Source organism: Anser cygnoides, chromosome 5 (genome assembly GCF_040182565.1).
Source record: "Anser cygnoides isolate HZ-2024a breed goose chromosome 5, Taihu_goose_T2T_genome, whole genome shotgun sequence".
NCBI lineage: Eukaryota > Metazoa > Chordata > Aves > Anseriformes > Anatidae > Anser > Anser cygnoides.
In genome coordinates this window covers 22,992,107-23,017,152 of record NC_089877.1, presented here as the reverse complement: position 1 = coordinate 23,017,152, position 25,046 = coordinate 22,992,107, and the positions used below count along the sequence as shown (strand labels likewise).

Below are 25,046 nucleotides of genomic sequence, written 5' to 3'. Positions count from 1 at the left end.
TAGACAGATAGGTAGACAGACACATTCTCTGAAAAAAAAAAAAGAAAAGCAATTGGGTTTGGTGAAGTTAGAGAAGGGATTTCATGGATGAGCTTGGGAAATGATGCTCGCAAGAGTTTTCAATGGATAAACAGGGAAAAAAATACATTTGTCAGGGGTATAAAAGTTGAAAAGCCTTAACTTTTACAGGCTAATTTTAATGGCTGAAAAGGACAGATAAAGCCTGTTCATCCATGACTGCTGCCTGTTACAGTTCTTAAGTAAATTGGCATGCACAAATTGGAGTCATTATTAATTCTCTTAGATGGTTGGATGTGGCTTTGAGCAACCTGGTCTAGTTGAAGGCCCCCATGGCCATGGGGTTGGAACTAGATGATCCTTAATGGTCCCCCTTCCAACCCAAATTATGATTCTATGGTAGCCTAACTCTTTTTAAGTTCACTGAATTCTCGGTTTATGCTTGTCATTACTGAGACATGTAATATAGTCTCTGGAATAAGTTACCACTTTTAAAATCTAGCTGTGATGTACAATTTATAGAGTCCATCGTTAAAGAGTGCTTGGATCCAGCACTGCCTTTTGGATGTATCAGAGTAAAGCACCAAGTAATGGAGAAGAACATTTACTTAAGTTTTACTTATGGTAATCATTTGCCAAATGGCTCCTAGTTTTTCAAATTCTGACAGCATAACATTTCTAAAAAGATCTTTCTCACGTGCATTAAAGATAGTATTAATTTTGTATTTCCTTTATCTGTGACAACGACACTTGCCTAATCAAATGAAGTTTCAATTTTTTAATGAATAGCAGTGAAGCAAAATTTGGGTTGAAGGCTTCTGTGAGGGATGTGGTTGTTCATTATGTGTTAAATTTCTCCTAAATATTTGCACTTGCCAATAAATAAATAAATAGGACTAACTGCTGAGTCTTCGATGGTTTTAATTCTTAAATGTAAGAGTAGCTTAAAAAACTTTCTTTTAATTTTAAAATAATAATATAACATTTCTTGCAAGAAAACATCTGTGTAGATCCTTCAAGACAAAAAAAAAAAGAAAGAAATAGGTTCATCAATGTTTATTTACAGTAATTAGATTGGAGACATTGTTTGAGCTCAACTTTTATCTCTTAAAGTCACTTGTAATACTTTAGATAGAGATCTAGATTCCCGTACTTGTTTCTAGAGTCATCTTTAATAGACTTCATTTACCTTCTTTAAAGATGCTCATAGTAAATTATTATTTTTGTTTGTTTGTTTGTTTTACTATTGAAAATCTTTCAGGCCCCTGAACAGAAATCTAGTTTCAAAAGTCTCATTGGATCAGCTCCCAGCTCTCATCTCCCAGCTTTTTTTCCCCCCACCCTTGCAGAAAGTCTCTTCTGACCATTTCTCACACTGTTTTTGAAATCTCATCTGTTTGGAATTGCTCAGTATCTTCTTTATCTTCTCCACAGAAAGACTCTCAGGTTACAGCATACAACTGAATGAAAACCAAATTACTGGCAAAAGTAGAATATGAAAAGGACTGAAGAAGTGCTAGGGCTGAAAGAAGAAGTACAGAAGTAAATAGATGTAACATGAATTCTAACAGCTGAGGTCCTCCACAAGATTCTATAGCAATCAAATCTGTAGGTGGCTATACGCATCCTTCAACACCTGGTGAGATCTCACACCAGAGGATTATGCATACACAGTCTATACAGGCTCTGCAGGAAATGTCTACAGCAGTTAATACTATAAAACAAAGACATTACATTATGGTACATTACTGAAATTTCAAAAAATAAATTTACCCCTGGTATGTAGAGAGAAAAACAAAATATGCAAGCAAAATACTACACTTTTTTAGCATTCATATAAAACACCCACAGACAGGTATTACCTTCATGAGAAATTTCTTTCCATGGATTAGGTGGATACATGAAAGCAGCATTCTGGATTTGGTCATGTATGTCCTCATCTTCATTGAATGGGAAGGTACCACTAAGGCTTACGTAAATGATAACACCCACAGACCACATATCCAGAGATCTGTTATAGCCTTTGTTTCTCAGCACTTCTGGAGCAAGGTAGGCTGGTGTTCCTACGACTGACCGCCTAAAGGATTTCTCCCCAATGATTCGAGCAAAGCCAAAATCACAAAGTTTTACCTGTTTAAAGAAAATTGCTAGAGTAAATAAGGGTTTGTTTTTATTATCAAATACATAGTTGATGTACTTTTATCATGGTTTAGTTGTAAAATGCATCTCTATTGTTCCCTCAAGGATACTTTTTTTTTTTTAACCTTCTCTTTGAGAGGAATCCCCTTATTCCACCACAGTATTAGACTAGATTACCAATCCATTACATTCCTTCATGCTGTACATAAACTGTAGTGAAAGTAATAACACAGAACTGCTTTGAATGAAAGAAATTATATTTTTGAAGGGCCTAACAGCTTAGGTTTCTGGTGAAAGTAGTAATACAAAATAATATTTATTCATTCATAGCAGAAGAACACAGCAAGAAGAAAAATGGTTTTACCTATGACTTTCTCCTGAATCAATCAAGTTGTCAAAAGTTAGTTCTTGAACTACCACTTTCAATTTGTTGGGGACCTAGTTATAACCTACCTATCAGCAAATTTCCTTGTTGGATTTCTTCAGCGGGTCAGATTTCGCTGCTTTAAAATTGTTGCTTAGAGTCTCAATATCGTCCCTTCCTTTCAAATTATTATTTATAAAATTACAGGGAAATGAGAAACAATGTTCTTTTGAATGTAAGCAGTTGGAAGAGCTTACACATGAATTCTGCAGATCAAAGGCAACAGGAACTGACTGATGTATGTACCTCTTAATGAGAAGTACAATGAGTTAGAAAGTATGTTTACATCATCTGCAAGCTACCTGGCATTTAAATTCATAACATTAAAGAAGCTGTTGTTCTTCATGAACCGTTCTTTAACTTAAAAAAAATAAAATTGTCGTTACTGTTTCTGCTTTCAAATTGTCATTCATCTGGACCAAATTAACCAATTAAGTAATTCGTGCTGTAATGGTGAGCAAATTAGAAACAACTGCACAAGTTGCTATATCATACTTGAAAATATTGTTGAATATTTTAGGTAAGTGACAAAAACCAAGGATATTAAAAAAATACCCTTTTTTGGATACCCGTATCTACAATTTTATGTAGTTCCTGGAATTGATACAGGCGGGTCACTAACCACTCGTTTGTTCATAAAATAATCATTGCTAGCACTTACTAATTTGAACAATTTATCTTAACAAAGGGCATTTCCTACTTGCCTGTGGAAAAGGATCAGCTGACGCCAATAATACATTTTCTGGTTTGAGGTCACAATGAACTATATTTTTGAAATGGAGATGTCTTAAAGCAACAAGGATCTGTCAAGAAAAAAAAATCAGAAAGAATTTCAGTTTTAAATGTTGTATATTTATTTGGCTTTACATTGTTCTGACAGTAACAGTGACCAGAGAATTGAGGAATGGTGCAAAAAGAAACAATCCAATAAGACTGTACCTTTTAAAACAATGTCCACAGTGTAAGAAAAAAGCAAAAATGTCAGCTATTATTTGTTGTGCCTCAAGTTTTCTTAATGTTTCACTGTACAGAATACGATTGTTCCTTCTCCAGACCTCATATTCGAAACATTTTTTAGAAAATGCATTCTAAGTACTTGTTTAATTTTTTGTGAAATCTTTAACACAGAAATATTTGCAAAGTGACCTTCCAGATCTAAATTATTCACTCAAAAATTTTCACAGAAATATTCTGTGATCCAATTTAAGCATATCCTTGAGGTGATAAAGCATAAGGAGCCTTGCATGTATTTTTATGCCATTACACACATAAGAACATGCAAAGAAAGTATAACAGATATCCATCCTGTCCCTGTGCTTTAACTCATTCTTTGTGTCTGGTCAGGGGCTGATACTGACTTTCCTACTGTATTAGAGCAGGCAATGGCTAGAGGCTAAATTCTAGAAACCAAATTCTAAAGCTGATGGCAGTTTTGCCCATAAAAGCCTGAAAGCTAGAGAACCTACTATGTTCCAATTCTAATAATAAATTTCCATTGTAACACTGGAGTTTCTGCTCCTTTCTTTTTCTTGCCTTAACACAAAAAACAGGCTGCTGCTATAACTCTGAGGTGGCTCGCTACTCAATTGTGTATCTAAATTTAAACCAATAGTATGGGCATCCAAAGAAACAATATGATAATATCACAACAGGAAGAACAAAATAAAACAAAACAAAAATCAAAAAACAAAACAGATCACACTGTTAACAGAAGTCATACAGGAAACCAGATTCATTTAATCAGATCCAATCTCAGCATAGAAAAGAGGCACAGACGTGCATATCATGAACTGTAATGGTTAGGTACTGGGAAATTCAGAAGGCTCAAATTTCCTTCTGCAGGTCTTTGATGGTTTGCTATCTGTGTTTTGCAACCCCTTCTTGTGCTTAATCCTTCAAGCATAAGAGAACCTGTAACTTGATGGCCTTCCATCCAGCAGCCAGGCAACTGCACATTTATCTATTTCTAGGTCTTCTTAATGGTTTACTACAAATCACATAATGTACACAAAGATGTCTGTACCATCCCTGATAATATAATCCAAGCTTTCATAAATCAGAGAGGTAAATTATGTCAAAAGCAAAACATAAGAAACAGTGGTAACAATTGACCTCAAATCTCTTTCTAGGTTTATAATCAATTTCTTACCTGAGTAATTAAAAACTTTGTTATTCTCTCCGGCAATCTGCCATTTTCACTTGATAAGATCATCTCCAGCATATCTCCATGGAGTTTTTCCATAACAACAAACACTCTTTCTGGTGTCTCAAACATGCACTCCAAATTTACAACCCCAGGATGATGAAGATTCTATTAAGGGTAAATACAGCACTTGAACAACATAGATTTCCCAACATGATTAGAAGGTTTTCTCATTACATAGCCAATCTTCAGACCCTCCTAAACCAGACAACATTTCAGTTTTTCTTAATATAAACCACATGTTCCATTTTTAAGCAACAGGCACAAAATTTCTAGGGATGGTATAAGAGAATGGATGCACTTAAAATCACTTTAACAAACATACATTATTGTGCTTGGTGCTTTAAACTGCAGAGAGAATTCCTAACATAACATTCCCAATACAGTTGGTTTTGAATATTTATGCACATTAGGCAGTAAAAATACTAATTTTTTTCTGCAAAAACAGTAGTGATTATCAACTGGAATAATTATATTATCTGGTATTTATAGTAATGTATAGAGTGAATACAGTGAAAATAATAGAAAAATACCTGTAAAATTGCAACCTCATTACGAAGTTGACTTTCCTGTTTGGTTGGAAACCTTAGTTTGTCAATTATTTTAATGGCAACATCTCTTCCTGTTTTGCGATGTTTTCCTGCATTAAAAACAAACAAACAAACCAAAACAAAAACAGAAGGCGTCCATCAAATAACATGATTAATTCTGAAAAATGTTCCACTTTCACTTGATGGTACCAATGACCACAGCTAAATATCAATTATGTACAACTATGTCCAAATAAGTAAATCCCAGTGCAGGTATGCAGTAACTTAAATAAAAGTTTTCTGTTATTTCCCTTTTTTCTTCCCTTTGACTAGTGAATTTTTCTCTTTATCACCTGACAAAGCTGTTGTAACACCTAAGAAACACATAAGCACATAAGAAAGTCAGCTCTGCCTTTCAATAATATATATGTAAAGTTAACTTTTTCATATACTTTTTCCTTTTCATATACTTTTACTAAATTCACAGGCTTAATCCTTCCAGACTAGCAAATAACAAAATAGGTGATCTCCTTCAAGCACGTGAGTGCACATCCCAGGCTTATCAGGCACCCGTAGAAATTCTTCAGTGAGAATGTACAATCAGTTCTCACCTCACTTGTCTCAAATAACTGTACCTAAACCTCCCCCCAACAAAAATAAAAAAAAAACCTGCCGAAAAAATGGGAAAAAAAGAGAGGAAAAACAATTAAAAAATAATAAAAAAAAGACACAATTCAAACAAACTGGTAAAAAGAAAGAAAAAAACTCATGAAATCATGCCAAGAAAAACAGTAGCAAGAAATAATGCTTTCCTTCTTTCATTATAGTTCTTTAAGAGAACAGGTTTCTGCACTTCAGGGTTTGTACTACTAGAACTCTTAATATACACTGAACCTCTACTAGCAGAAAACTTGAAATTAAAAAAAAAAAAGACTGTCAACAATAAATTCTGTCCCTGTTTAATGAACACTACTTAAACGCCTGTTAGCTAATTTCTGTAAGAAAGCATTTCAGAGTCCAAATACTTTCATCCTTCCAGATTTTTTCTGCCTTTAGCATAACTGTACAACACACCAAAACCTTACCTCCATAAACAATTCCAAACTGTCCTGATCCCAACACCTCATCTGGGAAGATTTGGTATACAGTACTGATATCCTGTTCATATAAACATAAGAAACATTAAGCATTGAGATACAGAAACAAAATTTTTATTTGATCTGCTTTTTCTAATGGGAAGCAGCATGCATTTACTACAGTACATTTCAAAACATATTATCTGCTAGAAACATTCACGTGAGTTTCTTAAAAGCAGCGATAACTGCAATCGTAATATCTTCTTGGTACAACAAAGAATATCTGATATCTCAGCAATGACACAAAAGGTATATTTATCAAGGCTTGTGATAAGCCTTACTAAATTCAACAGACAGAAATTCCACGAACTAATAACATCTAGTGCTCACTTTTCCTTTAGCTAATTAACATCCTGCAAGGATAAGTAGTTAAATTCTGTGTTAAGCTAAATCACACATATGCAATTCTTGTGTCTCAAGGAAAAGGTGCCACAAAGATGACTTTTCTCAAAAGCTAACAAAGCTAATTGTTAATTTCTACAGGATAGGTGAAAAAACAGCTGATGGAAACTCCTCTCTAACATACCTCTTTGCAAAACAGATCAATGACTTCACAAGCTTAATCATATCATTTCTAGCACAAGCATTCAGAGAACACTCACCACATTTTCTTGAACTTGGCAGTTTGACACAGAAATACTGATGGAAATATCCCCTGGGGAAGAAAGTAAAATATACTTTAGATTGCTGTGCTTTTAGTTGAAACATGTAATAATAGGAAATGACATTTACATTACATCAATATCTTCTGACAGCTGTAGAAATTGGACCAATTAGGTCAGCTTGTTCATCTACCAGCTAATATAAAATTACACCAACCGACAAATATGTGACTCGAACAGCAGACTTTCGTAGTATATTGGAACGAACAGGATTATACATTTCATTACCTTTTTTTTTCTTTTTTTTTTTTTTTAATACTAGAATCTCATATTTCCCACTGATTAGCTTTCTACTTACTACTTTATTCTGTTCTATTTTGGGGCTTTATATCTTATGAAAGTAACACAACAGCAACTAGCGTAAATTGCTTTTATTTAGTGCATTTCAAAGTAATCTTTTATTTCTAGTGTCACCTACAATGTATTTGATGCTATTCAGACTAAGGCCTATACTTAATCATATTGGTATGTATACTGTTAAAAGTAATAGACATTTCAATGGCATAAGAGACACTAAAACAAGTAATGGAAATAGAAATTTGCACATGCGCTTTAACACAACAAATATCAGATCCAACTTCTAAAAATTCAAACCTTAGGATGTTACCAGAACCTTTTTGAATGGCAAACCCACTGAGAAGCTCAATAAAACTGGAGAATATTTTTACTGTTACTGTAGTAAATAAAGATGCCATTTCGGGGAGGGGTTCTTTGGAGCACTGATGCGTCTATCTCCTGTCTCTGCCTAGAATCCCATTCAAGCTGACTTTTCATTTTTTTTTGGTCCATACCAAGATTTCAGCCTCTTTGAAACCAGTGTCCTCTTCTATAAAGCCTGTATTACACATAGAAGAAACTTACTACCACCCATCAGTATCTTTTATGAGTAACTTCTGCTCCTTGTGACTTATTCCCTTGTCCTCTCCTTAGGAATAGATTGGTTTTGGAAGGGGAAATTTTGGTTTCATCGAGTCTTTTTATTGTTGTTGATTTATCTTCAAATGTATGTGATACTTTGCACTTACATGAAAAATAACATGGATGTGCCCCCCCTAAAGGAAACTTACAAGAAAGCTGGAGAGGGACTCTTTATCAGGGGTTGCAGTGACAGGGTAAGAGGTTATCTTTAAACTAAAAGAGGGTGGGTTTAGATTAGATATAAGGAAGAAATTCTTTACTATGAGGGTGGTGAGGCACTGGAACAGGTTGCCCCATCCCTGGAATTTTTGAAGACCACGTAGGATGGAGCTTTGAGCAACCTGGTCTAGTGGCAGGTGTCCCTGCCCATAGCACGGGGGCTGGAACTGGGTGGTCTTTAAGGTCCCTTCCAACCATTCTATGATTCCACGTGTGTTACTTAGAGCAGAAACAGAACGTCGCTACCATTCTTAGTCCCCATGAAAGCTTGTTCTAAAGGTCGCAGCTGACCTTAATTTTTGCATAGAAAAACAAACAAACAAACAAACAAACAAACAGGGGGGATAACTGCTAACTCAGAAAGAAAATTTTCAAGCTTCCCAAGAGGCAGAGACAGCTGTCAGTCCCGGTCCAGCATTTTAGGTGATTTGTTTAGCTACAATGGACTCAAACCAGGGGTACTAAGCAACTAACCTGACTGAAATGACATCCAGAATTTGACACTACTTTATGCAGGAACCTAGTCAAGAAAGCATAGGACAGAGATGATGTGAGCTGTTGTGCCTGGAGAAGTATGCCACAGTTTGTGGTATTACTGTGTTTCTGAAGGGCTTGCTGTCTTGTTAGTATTTCACACTGCATTAACAGCATCCAGATGTCAAGTGCTAAAGCAAGTGTATATATACTGCAACAAAAGATCTAAACCAGCTTGTGTAGACATACCCAAATTTGCTTTACGCTGACTAGGCTCAGTACAATTAGCAAAGCAACCACAGCAGCACATACCTGGTAGTGGTGAATTGTTTGGTCTCTGCTACTTTGTTATCATGTTTGGTTTACATAATCTGTCATCTTTGGTACAGAGTTACCCAAAGGTATGTAAATTGGAGACAAAGATATATTCAGTCGTTTTGGTCCTGGGTTGTTATCCATGCCTTGTTGTGCTTAGAACAGCTGTTCTTCACACAAATTCATTTCATCTCAGCATGGACAATGTTTGTGGCAGTTGTACAGACAAATGTAATGAAAAAGAGCATAACATCTATGCTGCAGTGACCTAAAGAGTGAACGGCTGCTTCTGCAGATAGCTAGAAACATAAATTACAGTCATGATGGGAAATATCTATCCATTCCTAACTGGAGCTCAGAAAACGTCACACCTCTGCACAAAGAAGCTATCATTCATGTCAGCAACACAAATATGGATGAAATGCCATAGAAATAGAACAACTATTTGCTCGCTAGCAAATCTGCACATTGTATGTTAACACAGATGACCTAGTATTAACTGGAAACACATGAATGAGAAATTGTGGCTTTTAAAATAATACACAGACAAATGATGAGCTGTGCAATATTTCCGTACAGAAGATTGAGCAATGTCATTTGTTATATGACTGTATTTATCTGAAACAGAGAAAATAAATAAACTTACTGTGTAGGCTGGGTCCCGACCCAGCGGATGCCCCTTTAGGGATGACAGGCATCAGGGCATGCTGTATTGCCATCTCCCACATTCTTGCCACGTCTATGCCAATACCACTTGTGAGAACACTGTTATTCAGTGGAACACTTGAGAGGTTTTCTATGTTTTCTCCAACATAATAGACTATATTTGCTGTGCTTATTTCAAAACAATGAGGATTGGCTCCTTGAGGCAGTAAAGTGAAAGTTTTTGCAGGTTCCAGAGAGAAAATTTCAGACAATGGAATTTCCTAAAATGAAAATATATATATATATTTATTTTCTGTGTAAAGGTCATCAACACATAAAACTAAAAAATGAACTAATTTATGATATTAGCTATTGCTTTTAACCACATGCTTCTTGTGCAAACAAAAAGGCTCTTGTAACCTGAAACTCTTTGAAACAGAGGGCTGTTGATGGCAAAATATCAAACATTTCTTTCCAAGACCAAACAGAACTTCAATTATTTAAACTTAGCAAAGAGAGGAGTGAGGTGCCATCAGAAAAGACCACCAACAGAACTCCACTAGAAAATTGAACCCTGCTTCCTTCTATATAAAATATAATATATTTTAATATTATAAATTTCTAAACAAAATTTATTTGCAAATAAATCTATTAAGAAAAGCAGAAAAAATCTATTTTAACATTAAGACTGCAAATCCACCTTTCACATAGGCATTAACTTAATTGTTTCATCTTGAGTAAGACTTAAGGATCCATTTTACTAACATATTTCTCTGAGAGGAAGCCACATGAAAGAAATATTTGGCATTATCAAAAACTACTGCAGTAACATCCAAGGAGTTTAACTGCCTCAGGTAAAAGTACATGAGCATTAAAATAATCTTTTACAATTTGAATCATAACATTATGTCCAAAGGGCTGAATTAAAATAGTATGTACTACACCTAATTGTTTGGAAAGAATTTATATAATGAATGACAGAATATCAGATGAGTTTCTTGGCAGAATTTGTCACTGGCACTGAATTGCCCCTGTATAAAAACCTTACATTTCCATAACATGTATTTTACCAGTCATTGTTAGCTGACACCTTTTTGATCTGAGACTTGTTTGTGAAATGCAAAATGTATGTAAGTAAAGAAAACAAACATAGTTCTAAGTTATACTGCTAATGTACTTTTAGTATTTATTAATTCAGCGATTCACTCTAATCATTAAACATTAGAAAAGTAGATTGAAAAACATGCCTTACCTTGTAATATTTGCTTCCAGTATCATTTTGAAAAAGTGTAATGCATTTGCTGTCCAGTCTCCAGTAGTGTCGCTTCCTCTGCAACGAAAAATTGGGGAAAAATCTTTCTAAAAGTTTTCAAGAAAATTAAAGAAATACTAATTTCTCAAAAGAATCACTTCCAAAACATTATTTACATCTGAAGGGATGAATTGTAAAGGATGAAGTTTCCTTTGCTGTTACATGATTTTTATGATGACTTTAGATTTAAGATTTATAGGTACACCTTTTGTTGTTTTAATAATAAGGTAGCTGTGTTCAAGTCATCCAAGTTTTGAAAACTTAACATGTCACTTTAATGTCTGGGTTACACTCCACACAATTTGCTACAGGTGTGTTGCTAAAATAATTCAACTTTCTTTTTTTATCAGTCATAACACCCTGTCTCACCTCAGAAGGCCACATATTGACACTCTGATTCTTGTTTTAGCACAAAATAACTGTTTTTTTTAATGATACATTTATTTTACAAAAGCCTCATTTCATATAACAGTAAGATACCTAGGAGACTGCAGCTGGAAGATAAAGATACTTTCCAGGACTTCTACAGTGTTAAGATTTTGTTCTTTCTTCAGAATGTCTTCACATTTGGCCGACAATAATGCAACTGACAGATGCAGATGCTTTTTTGTGTTTTAACTGTCTCCTGGTATGATGAAGTGACTGACTTACAAGCATTGCCAGTCCTCAATTAGGGGAGTTAGGACTTCAGCAATCATAAATACTGTAAAAATGCCTTATGTGATTGACTTTAAATTATCAAAATATTGTTAGGATCTGATTGTGTACTATCATATAGTATGTAGTGTAAGACAGGCCTTCCTTAACATTTCTTACCAGTGTATCCTTGCTTGTATAGTGAACCATCCAACCCTCCTTCATTACTGTGCTACTTCTCCTTTTTGTGTGCTTCACAGATTGTACCACTCTCATTAATGGAATGTTGTTGCTGGTTGAAGGGCTTAAGAATAAATCAATAAAGGCTTTTAAAAAGAAGACAATTTTAGACAAAGAGAAAAAAATCTTCCAATTCAGAATGAATATATATATATATACGATAATCACATTTACAATTATAGTCACTAACAGACCTGGACTAGACACAAATTTTTTTGTCATTCCAAGTATCTCAAGATTACAAAGAAAAAAACTTGTAATGCCACAACAGGAAAAGGCTTACACACACAACACACATAAAATATTCTGAAAGATGAGCTAAGATGATGGGCAAATGACTAGGGCCTCAACTAGGGTGTGGGAGACATAGCTCAAGTCTGTGCTATGCGTGATTCAAACCTGCACTTGATCTTGAATATCTCATAACCTAAGTAAACATTGTCCATCAGATTACCACCCTGTGATCTTTCTTGGGTTCAAACACACAATGGAGTTACGACAGTTTAGAGTAGAAAATGTGTCAGCTGACTAGCTGTGTATATACTGGCAGGGCATAGTAGAGACTCTGCTGGAACCTCTCAGAGAAAGAGGTTTAAGACAACAATGTTGTCGTTGAGGATTAAAGCAAAGTCCCACTGCCCTGCACTTGGGTATGCACCCTGAAAACTTCCAGTGCTCAGCAGAGTAACTCAGGAAGGCATGAGAACTTGACAGTATGCGTGATAGTAAAAGCAGATAAATAGTGGAATATCTAGTTGGAGAGGTTTAAGAAGTAGTCAAGCCCATCTTCCCACTTTTCTTGATGTTGGAGTTAACCATTCCAAGAGCAAACTCTGCATAATGGATCATCTGCTTCATCATCTGCTTCAATCCTAAACTTAAATGCTTAGTCATTTCCAGCAGAAATTCAAACTGAGATGCTGCATCCTACGTGAAAACAGAGCACTGAAAGCACATGCAGTCTGCCTGGCTGGCAGAGCCACTGGTGCAACAATTCCGGCAAAAAAAGGGCAGAAACCACCTAGGAGAAGAATATCTTAAGCTTCCACAACTGTTCTGATTGTGAATATTTGCAGATGGCCCCCCTTTGCTGTAATGAATCCTGGAAATATGAAGCATTTTATGAATCAGCAGTTTCCAAACAAAATGCAAAGTGTCTTGTCTTAAAGTTTCATTAAGACTCTAATTAACATACCTTTTGCCTAAAAATGATCAAATGAAATGCAGCCGCTGTATAACTATTCTTGTCTCTACTGACAAGAGATTTCCTTTTTTTATTTGCCTTTTACAGATCCATTAAAAATAATCCATGGACATGGAGACTACCCTTACAAATAATTTTTGGAAAGTATTACTGGAAGTACAGGGATGCCCCTCAAGTAAGGAAAACAATGTACCTTGGTCATCAATTTTTAAATTATTTATAATTCAGTATCTATATTTCAGAGAACCTTCAATGTTGTCCATTTAATATAACTTAGACAATTCAAAATTATATATGACACTGACTTTGTGAAATAAACAGACATATTCAGGTAATTCAATTTGTCTAAATACATAGTATCTATGCAGATGAATATGACAGTAGGAATAACAGTTCAATGCTGTTGATAAGGGCTTTAAACTAAAAGAGTTTAGCTACGTTAAGTTAAACTTAAGTTCCAGTTTGTCAAACGTTCCTTCTTTCTGAAGATACCTAAAAATGCAAACAATATACCTAGAGTCAATTATAAAAGTTGCTTATAAAAGGTTATTAATTATTTTATTTTATTTTATTTAAATGACCAAGTATTGCACTTCTAGTTGGGGAAAATAAAAACATTTTAAATTTTTTCTCTATTGCTCATGTACAAATGAAGTTTCACAACTTAATTTTCACAAGAGAAACAAACACTTGCGTATCACAGAATCACAGAATCATCTAGGTTGGAAGAGACCTCCAAGATCATCTAGTCCAACCTCTGACCTAATACTAACAAGTCCTCCCCTAAACCATATCACTAAGCTCTAAATCTAAACGTCTTTTCAGTTACTACTTCAACTCGACAATAATGCTTAAGTTCCTTTTAAAATCCTAATGCATATATTCAACAAAGTAATGTCATTGCAACTTCAGAACCATCACATATCACTAGCTCTCTCAATGTTGAAGGAGCAAGAATAGGGTCCATTTAGATTTCTCTTTGAGTCCTAGACATTATATAAATAAATACAGAAGAAGATGGAAGGTTCACCTGATCATCCTGTTAGACTCATCATGATCTGGATCAGGATCCTGCATTTCTCCGTTGTCACTATGGCATCCTGTCATTGATATCTCAGAATCATGAGCCATGGATTCTTCCATGTCATCTATAAAACTGCTGTTTCTTTCACTGTCATTGTCATCACTCCCTTCTTCCATGACCACGTCAGACTCAGCCCCAGGACTAAGGAGATCTGGAATATTATTTCTGAAATTAATATCTGAAAACATACAATATTCCAATTGCAACAATCTAACACTTCTCAAGCTTCCAGAAAAATCAGGTTCTCTTTGGAACTCTATTGCCTGGGTCTCTCTCTACTCAGTGCGTACTGGCAAAGCATGGTCTTTAACCAGCAATTTAGAAAATCACAGCAGAAAAATGGAAACACATCAAACTGGAGTATTTTCAGAAATACAACTTTCTGTTAAAAACTGCCAAAGTCATGGCATAATTTCTTATCCACAGATTTCTATTCAAATATTCTATACTCATGAGTGTGCAGCTTGTATGCTGTGCACTGACTTGATGGCTGTCGGCAGGCTACAGCTGCAAACTGATGTTAGAAGAGCAGAAATTTCAAACTACAAGTTTTGTAATACAATGATGACATGCTCATGAACTACTGAAATAACTCCCAGACAATTACTTATAATATAAATTATTTATTTTGGGGAAAAAAATATTTCCTTTGTAGCAGTCTTCTCTGCGAACGCTGCACAATACAGCACTGCAATCCATTCTAATGAAATAACATTCCCCACCTTTAAAAAGGAAATATTTAATAAATACTGAATAGTCCTATATAAGATAGCACAGAAAAAATATGATGTTTTAGGATTTAACTTATTTGACTATGGCACATAGTATTAACAGTATTAATAACTGTTATTTCAGCTGTAAATTATTTCTGCTCATATTTAAATAATGTTAAACTTTCCAATTTCATGATCAGATAAGCCTAACCAAATTCAAAGTAAGAAGTAACTTTTTACTGCTGCTTGTGAATGGATTAAGAAGACAGAAAAGGATAAAACTTTATTTACTTATCAAAGGGCTTAACTATTAAAAAAAAAAGGCAAACCAAAAAAAAAACCAAATTACCAAAAAAAGAAAAAGTCAAAATCATCAGTCCTGTCAGACAGGTAACAGAGCATTAATTTTTCTGGGATGTTTGCAGTGGTTCAGGACCCACTCAGGATAGCAGTTCAAAGTAAGATGAAATCACATGGAAGACACCAAATGTTTTCATTGAGAAACTTTCACCTAATTCTGTGGAGGAAGGTTTCTTGACAGTCCATATTGAGGATGCCCCAAAAGAAAAAGAACAGTGAAATGGTTGGCAGAAAAATGTTTTGAACTGATTGTATTTCACTAGAATTGGAAGTGCATGGCTGAAACATTTTAGTCTGAACATGTTTAGATATAAGTTACTGATGTGTGACTAAGAGACACATTAGACTTCATTTCTAGCTGAAACAGTCATCCAGTCATGAATGACATTTTACAGTTCAGGGCTCTCTTTTTGCTATTCCTACAGCATGGTTTTTATCTCTATTTTTAATAAACCCACAGTCAGTTAAAAATAACTGCCCACATTTAGTGTTTAATGTGTTTATTAATGAGACCATACTTGGAATTTTATTGCTTCAGCTCTTCCTTCACTTACTATTTTGGGGAAGATGCATCACACAGCAGATGGACAGAGTGACAGTTACTTTATTTTATTTATTAAGATGGAAATTAATGTGAACCGAATTTCTGTGAAAATAGAAATGAGATACCAGGATGAAATTGCCTCTGACAATCCTGATGACCCCAAATCAGTCATTTATACACACAATTAAGAGTTACACTATAGCACCATAGATACCATATTAGATATATCATTTGATGAGGAAAAGCCAAATTCTATAAATTTTAAGATGTGAAGTTCCAAGGGCCTAAGTACTAATTCTGCAGAACTGCACAAAAGGAAGCTTAACACTTAGCTTAACACTTTCTAAAATACTGCTTGGAGTAAGTGTTCTCACCCCAAGTGGCTTTGAACAAGCTTTCCTCACCCAGCTCTTCCTCAAAGAAACCACTACTTCTCATCAGACCGTCATCAGATTCATAGGTAGGAGACAAGCAAACAAAAGGAGCATGTCACTTGTAGGACAAAGACAGGGAGAGGGTAAAGAGGGTGTGTTGGAGGGATAAAGTACAGCTGCCTGAGATGAAAGGTAGGAATGCTAAGGAGTGAAACAGAAACAAATGTAAATCTTGTTCATTTAGTTTGGCTGTCCAGAAATAAGTCTTGCCTTTCCACCTTAACACTCTTGATCGATCCTGTTTTGCACTGCTCTCAGACTGCACCTCAAATGTATGCAGTAGAAATTTTATCATTTATACTTAGTGACTTTGACTGCAAATCTCTGTGCTTACAATTATTTGCAAAGTCAAAAAATAGACTGGGTTGGAAAATGTATTAAAATGTTTTTTTTTAACCTACTTAAGATATCTATGGTCCATACTGTTATCAATGAATTTAACATATCTTGGTATATTTTTAGTTCTTGGATTTGAAAGTCAGTCTACATCCTTCCATAAACATCATCACTTGCACTCCTGAAGAAACAGTTTTGTATGGACACGTATAAATGGTGTAAAACATGCTGTGCCATACCAACCTTTCAGAAAATTATGCACCTTATCATGTTTCAAGTTGGGATATTTGGCATCTAAAATGTTTTTGCCTATGCTAATTGTCATTAAACAGAAAAACTTTGTAATAATACTGTCATGCACTATGAAAAATATTAATTATCACTCCTAATTTTGTAAATTCTTTATATATTTTCAATAAACTAGATAACTGATTTAAAGTTTGAAAAATGATATCTAATAAGGCAATATTTCATTAACCTTAGAAGCAGTTTAGGCTGACAATATGGGGTAATATGCATTAGACACTGAACACTTTACCACACTTCTCATTCCCTTATCACATAGAAAAGTGACATTTCCAAGGCAATCAACAACTCATCTACAACCACCCTTTTTTTCTCCAGTACCGTCTGTCAAACCTAGCCATACATTCCTATACTTGACACAAAACCGACAGCACATGTATTGGAAATTCAGCAGATAATCAAGCTTTCATTTCTAGCAACTGATACAGGCTTTATCCCAACAGGAAGCAGTGGATTTTTTTCACGGAGGGCCTTCCCAGTTCCTCCAGGTATGCATTTCCTTCTCAGGAATATTATCCTAAAACAAACACTTTTTCCCTTCCCAGATAAAAAAAAAAAAAAATGTGTTTGTATCTGCCAGGTAAATGCCAATGTCTAATACATGTTCCTTTTTTTGGTTTACTTTGGCATTCTGCAGGCCATGATCACCCAGACATTTTGCTGCGGAAGCCACCTCTGTGGCACAGATGAGCCTGCCTTTTAGTGCTATATATTTTGAAGATACATGCTCCAAGTTGATGATGTATGAACCATTAATAGGGTTCCTCCCACACTTCATCTTCAATACACAACAGAAATATCGCAGAGGAAAGGCCACTCCCAAGCAATGGAAAAACATGTCTCTGCACACGTCAGTTTTACACTTCTCTTTATTTTGCTGGTGGCTTAAACAATGACAGCAACAATTCTTAAAGCAACTTACCTCCATTAATGGCAACTTCCCCCAGGCAGTTATTTGGCACTTTAGGAGCACAGCGCTTGTGACAGTTGAACCTACAGTCTTGCAAGAAAAAAAAAAGAATACAGCAAAATTATTTCTCTTTTTCGGTGCCACAATTACAATTTTTTCCTGCTATCCAACCTATAAATGTCAAGCCCTATTATTTCACTAACATAAAGTTAACTTAATGCGTCCAGAGAGCACTAGCCTGGCCGCACACCATTTGCCAGTGGAACCAACAGCATAAACACACCAGCAGCTTCCCTGTGGGGAAAGGAAAGCAGCACTCACAGCAATGGGCGGAGGCCTTCGCTGCACCAAATGCTTGCTACGCTCATCTCAGGGAGCAAGCTGGAGACCTGTGCACTTGGCTCAAAAGCCAGAGTTGCTTTTCCAATACAAGAAGCAGATCAGGCTACAGCATATCAACTGCGGCTCAGAAGTTTGACTATGTATCAAACACTGAAGGCTGAAAATTGAAGCAGCAGAATCCTAAGCAACAATCATAAGCAAGAAGTATTTGTTTGCATCACAAAATGAATTCTAAACAGCTTTAAGTGGAGGGTTCCTTTAATACCTCCCTCATTTTCCAGATATTTTAACTTTACTCTACTTTTCTTTTTTTCACATCTGTAAACGGCACTTTACTAGATGTCATTTCAACTATTTTCTTTTGGCTTATGGAACACATTTTACTTAAACTAAGAGCTATAACTTATTAACACAGCTGGAAAAGCAAAGTCAGGAAGGAAGGAATATACTAGGGATGTCTATATCCTTGTAATTATTTAACTTCAGATTAATTCAAAAACCAACTGAGGTACAGCAGTGCCGAACTGTTGGCAAAGATATATATTTTTAAATCAGGTTAATATTTGCTTATGTCACTGAGATTCAAAACAAACTGAAACAGGTGATGCCTCTATACAGATTTTGCTTGAGTTAAATCACATCAGAATCACTTAAGTGAAATGAATTTAACTTCGAACTTTTGCAGGGTATTCACGGAAGCAACACAAACTACATTGACTCATTTTATGAAAGTTATTGCTTATTTTAATAGAGAGAAGGTGATTTTAAGGATCTGTTGATCAACATTATTTAACATTGTAGTATACAAAATGTTTTGTATTTGTGGGCACTCTCGTTGGTTAAGGTGAGCCAGTAGTCTAGGCTACATTCCAAATGGCCTCATTCACTTCGGCACCTGCTAAGGTATAGCTACATGAGACTCAAGAGCATGTAGGTAAGAATGCATTAAAAACCATGTTCTTAAGTTCTCATATAAGCTCATCTTGTTTAATTTCCCTTAGAACTCCCTCAAAACTTTGAACTGCTAAGACTCATGCACATGCTTCTATTCAAGCATAAAGTCTTGCAGATTGAAAACAATGAAGACTGAGAATACGCTACTATGTGTTAACTATTCAGCTGTCACTGCCTGTGAGCACACTCTCACCTAGTGCCAAGATAATCCACACCTGAATGACAAAGATGTGAGCTACCTCAGCTATACCACAGGGTAATAATGAATAGGCAATGAATAGGCATGCAGCCAGCTCCTGTAGAACAATTATTGTAATTCTGATCCCAGCTTAATCCAATATAATTGCTCATTTGCCTACATCTAGACAGTTTGGTGAAAAAATCCTGAGTAAGGCTATATAGCAACTACTCAACTGTTAATTTATTAATTTTATTATGCTTAGCTTTTACGTTCCTAAAGGGAGTTTACTTACCTTTGCACTGCAAACCCTGTCTAAAAAGCCCTTTGAGAAGCTTCTTACAGTACTGGCAAACTGTTGGCCGTGTGTAAGAGTGAATGACAAAAGTGTGAGGCACTTTAACCTTGGAAAGTAAGATCTTGTCAAGCTGAATAGGTCGTCCAATGTAGGACTGTGAATTTGATCTCTTCTCTCTCCCGGTGAATGATTCTGATGGTGTCTTTTGCTGTGAAATACATAAAAAGGATATTTCAAATAATCATGATTTATTAATTGTTAAAAGAATATCATACTCACATATGCCTTAAAAATGGTACATCATCTGTCATAAAAAGCAATGTAATTACTTTTAAACACTAATAGAACATGCAACATACCCCTCTCTTTAAGACTGCTTTTGAAAAATTGGAATGGTATCAAACAATATTTTTGCTAACACTAGTGCCATACTAGTGCCATATATTTCACAATGTGGATGAAACAGTTTTGTTTTGTTTTGTTTTAAAAACTGACTTTGATCAAAATGAAAAAAGATTCATTAAAAAATTCTCAGAAAAGCATTTTGTGTTCTGATAAAAGCAAGAGGCATTTCTTTCCCTTTTTCCCATTTTCTGTTTTATATCAAAGCCAACTTTGAAAGGATGTACTTTTGTACAAACATTAAGAAAATTATCTTGATCTATGTGCATGCAGGTTTTTGATAGAAAGCAGATTAGTATTTTCCATCACCTTTATTTATAATGTTTGCTATCACTAACCTTACCACATTCAAATTATGCACAATAGATCAGAACAGATATTTAGATGTCACTATATAGATATGTATGAATTGAGACACACCGTGTCTAAGGAATGGAATCAATAGAATTCCTGAAAGAAATGAGTTATCTTATTTTCTCTGCTAAATTCATTTAGATGTAAATATAGCAATTACCCCAGAAAATAACTGACCCAGAAAACTACTTTCTCCCAAGAATTGTCCTTGAGAAACAGACTACACCCACATGGAAAAGAAAAAAAAAAAGTGACAAGATGCAACTTGATCATTTAAAACTTAGTATCTTCTTGCCGCCATATGCAAATAATCTCGTAACTGAAGGGTAGAAAATGAGTCATTCTCTGTTGAGCCTCCACTGTTCAAAGGTTGTACTAGCTGAAGCTTCAGATTGGCCTAACTTGAAAAACTGTTTTGTTTAATAACTATAGGAAAGCTATAGGAAATTCTGCATCTGAAGAGACTGATTGAATATTATTTCCTGGTCACCAAAATATAAAAATACATTTCTTTATGCTTCTGTCTGAGAATCTTGGAGTACAGAGAAATTTGAAGGTCATTTTGATGGTAGAAGAACCTAAGGAGCAATTCTAGTCTTGCCTTCACATTGTATTTGTCATAGAAATAAATAAATAAATAAATACATAAGTTCCTTCCTTCCAAAAACTAGACAGGTTTCTTACTGTAAAGACATTTTTTTTTCTTTCGGCTATGCTTCAGAACTGCCTGTCTAGTATATGCAATAGATATACTGAACATTAGAGCTTCCTTGCTAATTGATAACAATGCCAACATCACATGCTTATTCAGTGTATAAATGCAGGCCTGTCAAGTCAAGGAGAAATATGCAAAATACATTCTATGAACCACGTACATGTGATCACTGCAAACAACTTAGTCTGAAACAAGTATAAGAAAGCATCTGTCTTTTTCTTTACTACAAATAAAAGTGGAAAAATACAAGTACACGCTTTGATATTATGTGTTTACTTCCAGAGTTTTAGATCTCCTTTTGCTGTAAAGCAGCTGTGCATACGAAAAAAATAGACTCAGTTTAGGATTAAAACTATTTAGTATTGATCAGTGAGTAATATCATTTGCCTAATGCTTTCAAGGCAGATTGCATTAAGTCATATGAAGGCAACGTGAACAGGGCTTTGGGAGGGAGAGGAAGGAGGAGGGAGGAAGAAGCCCAACAGGAAGGAAATGGGCCCACTTGCACAGCACAACCTGCATTGCTCGGCTTGTGCGAACCACCTGCAAATGACAGCCCTCAGGACTTGTAGATGGGACAGAGCCCATAAGAGGAGCTCAGTCCTCTCAATATTTGTAAGGACAAATAGGACAGTTTTGGTACAGACTGATCCCACTTCAGTCTTAGTGCAGTGCCATACCACAGGCAACATGAGCCTCTGCTTCTGCTCAGCAGCAAGGGAATGGAAGCTGGGGGGACAGTCAACACACGGGACACTCTACACCCCGGGGTGACTGACCAGTTAGGAGGAGGACTGTCTCCTCCAATTTGTCAGTGATGAGCTTCTCCTCCCGTTAGTTTCCAAAACTCCTGTCAATATGCCTTAACTTTAAGTTACAGCACTCCCAGCATCAGGCAGACACCGTAAGTTAAAACCCCAGAAAGAAAGGAAAACAGGAACTACACCATTTTCACCAAAAAAGCAAGACTCTCTTGCACAGAGCACCTTCTTTTTCAGCTGGTGTGCCTGGTTTGTTAGAAAGATAAATTAGTTTTTCCTGGTAGCCAGCCAGACTACTGACTCAGCAACTCTGGAAACTTCCCAGGAAATGATTGCTTAACTGGATTACACCATGGAAACTAACAGCCTGCACTGCTCCAAACACTAAACAGTCCTTCTAACAATCATCTTAGCAAGGTAATTTTAACAGATCAGAATATTATTTTCAAAGTTCCAACAAACACAAAGGAACATATGCTAATATTTAACTGTATGGATGTCCAACCAAGCCACTGAAACTGATCGCATCCAGAGACTTACATTTAATTATGTCTTAAATAATGAGAATATCAAATAGAATCCAGTGCTTGCTTATTACTCTTAGGTGAGGGGGGAAGAAGGCCTTTTTCAAGAAAGAAGAGGTGCCAAGCTGTTCCCCAGCAAACATGGGGCATTCTACATATCCCTTACTTTTATTAGCTGATGCCTCACCCCTCAATCTTGTTCTATTTCTTCAGATTTTTGGAACATACTCGTGGTTTAGTTGTTGGGCTTTGTTAAAACCTACTGAAGAACACAACTATTTGCCTACAGTAGGCAGAAGCACAAAGTCATTGTGCAGAATCACGTCATCACAGGAAGGAGACAATTCTCCACATATCTCCTAGCCCAAAGGTAAAAAGCACTCAGCAGGAAATCCTGCCTGCCTGTCTTTTTACCTTGTCCAAATCCATTGCAAAATACAATTAAGAAACTGGAATAAATACCAATTCTCTGCCAAAGCATTCCACTGTTGTCTACCTGGGTGAGTCCAACTGTCTCTAGAACCACTTCTAGCACCCCTCTCAGGCACAGAAATCAAAGAAATGTTGGGGAGATGTGAAGGGACTAATGGGAAGCAATCAAGCTGACTGCAGAATTGGCCTATTGGGAGCAAAGACAAGGAACAGCCCTGCAATCCAACCGCGCAGAGCAGCCTAAATATAAAAGATACTGCTGTTTTCCTGACTTATTTTAAAAAGTTTCAACAGTCCTACTAAAAATGTCCCGGTGATTCTGGCAAAACTTTACTGAAGAGCTTCACATGCTATAGCAGCCAGCTATAGCAGCCAAAAATTTATATATTTTTGACATTTGATCACCTTTTTAAATTATGCTTGTGGGAAGACATTCAAATAAGTAAACTTCACCTGAAACAAATTTTTCAAAACTGTTCACAAAGAAATTCTAATCTTTTGCAGGCTCAGTATCTAAAAAGCATGGTGACATTATCCCTGTATATAACACTGAGATGGCCAACCAAAACTACACAGGTATTTCTATAGTGTGCTTGCCTTAACAAAAGAAAAAAATTGCCTAGTTTATTTATATATTTGGACAACTGAGAAAAGTGATGTATATTATAACAAAACCAACAAAATTATAAGTGGCCTCACAAAGTTTCATTTTCTGTGTTGAAGTATACTTGCTGAAAAATGCATTTCCTTCCTGTATTGAAGGCAGAAGATAAAGACTTAATATGTTCATATACAAATTTTTCACAGGAAACTACTGTCTTATGAGGTTCTGTCTATCTATGCCACCACAGGAACTATGTTTTTTGCTGCAAAGCAAATGTTGACTTTAACAAATTAAACTATGTGACTATAATTAAGTAAATTCAAGGAAACAAATCTTCAATTAAATATACTGAAATACCACACTTAGAATGCAATCAACTGTGTTGTCTTTTGAGGCTTCTTGCACTCTTCTTTTTAACTCAAGTGTATGATTTAATTCTACAAGCATCACAGTTAGATAGTTATGGTCTGAAAAACACTTCAACATTAAATGTGTAAACACATCAAAGAACTGACTTCAGTACAAACTGTTAATATTAAAGTATCCACAGATGAAATTATTATGTATCCTGTTCCTCCTGCTCAGACATCAACACCAGCAAACAGTGGTCTGTAACCTGCCTTATTTTGTGAAGTAACAAAAAAAAGATTATTGGGTTTCAGCTGTAGTTAGCAGACTACACTAACTTCTCAGACAGAGTTGGGCATTTCCCAAAACAAAAGCCCTTTGTTGACAAAGGAGTTGTTAGTGCCTGCAGGGCTATTTGGGCTTATATGCAGCTAACCTTTTTTCCTGCATCTTAACAATTTTTTTTACAATATTAGGTTTAATCTTCTATTACGTACTCCTTAATTTTAAGTAGAATAATTTTAAGTAATACATTATTTTAACGAAACTACCTTGCACTATTAGAATGCCCACATTTTAAGCCAGACTCAGCAGCTCAGTCATGCTTACAGCATAGAACTAAGAGTTTAAAAAAAAAAAAAGGCAAAATTCATACCCTGATATAAAAGTGGTATAACCACTATATAATAATAAAAAATATTAAAAAAAACAACAACTATATAATAGAAAACCCTTCAGGGAATCTTTGTACAATTCTGGTTCTTACCATCATGTACGAATATTGGCAGTTTTTTTTCAATGTCTGTGTAAACATGGCCCATTTGACATTGACTCCATTCCAACCTTAACACATCAAGGATAACCTGCAGGACTGTGTAATGAACAGCCACTGGTTTGGAAAAAGATTCAGCAATGGACAGAGAAGGTCTAGACAAACCAGCTTGGTGAAGTTTGTTTGGGGACAGTAGGATGTTACCAATACAGAAAACGAAAGTTTTATATTAGAAGGAAAAGCACCATTGAACATATTTGGGAAAGCTAAATCAAGAAAAAAGGTTGCACTGACTGCCTCTGTTACTCAGACTATCATCTGCATGTAAGGATCTTGTACCATTTCAGAAGATCCAGTGCCAACATGTGGAATAGTTCAGAGATGCTAGGAAAGTAAAATGTGTGCTGCAGGGTTTGCCTTTTTGCCTTTTTTTTTATTTTTAATTTTAGATACATGTGAACCCTTGTGTTAGTACTTAGAAACTACGAAAAACTAGCTTTGAGTGTATGTTTGCTTATGCATACCATAAGCTCCTCACAAATTCCTACTGCTACAGCATTTACAAGTCCTCACTTTAAGCTGTGGAGACTTATATGAAGT

The 25,046-nt window shown here is 35.6% G+C and overlaps 1 protein-coding gene across 3 annotated transcripts in view; it reads right to left on the bottom strand.

Moving 5' to 3' along the window:
* Nucleotides 1–25,046, bottom strand: part of PRKD1 (protein kinase D1) — a 131,303-nt gene that overhangs the window by 8,369 nt on the left and 97,888 nt on the right. For all 3 annotated transcript variants that reach the window (XM_048058698.2, XM_048058699.2, XM_048058700.2), the window contains 12 exons: nucleotides 19,532–19,742; nucleotides 17,775–17,852; nucleotides 14,106–14,310; nucleotides 11,812–11,935; nucleotides 10,936–11,013; nucleotides 9,685–9,964; nucleotides 7,053–7,105; nucleotides 6,400–6,472; nucleotides 5,318–5,424; nucleotides 4,731–4,892; nucleotides 3,286–3,384; nucleotides 1,881–2,148 (listed from right to left, as the gene is read on the bottom strand). In XM_048058698.2, the coding sequence (XP_047914655.1) occupies nucleotides 1,881–2,148; nucleotides 3,286–3,384; nucleotides 4,731–4,892; nucleotides 5,318–5,424; nucleotides 6,400–6,472; nucleotides 7,053–7,105; nucleotides 9,685–9,964; nucleotides 10,936–11,013; nucleotides 11,812–11,935; nucleotides 14,106–14,310; nucleotides 17,775–17,852; nucleotides 19,532–19,742 (1,738 nt within the window). The remainder of the gene's footprint in view (nucleotides 1–1,880; nucleotides 2,149–3,285; nucleotides 3,385–4,730; nucleotides 4,893–5,317; nucleotides 5,425–6,399; nucleotides 6,473–7,052; nucleotides 7,106–9,684; nucleotides 9,965–10,935; nucleotides 11,014–11,811; nucleotides 11,936–14,105; nucleotides 14,311–17,774; nucleotides 17,853–19,531; nucleotides 19,743–25,046) is intronic.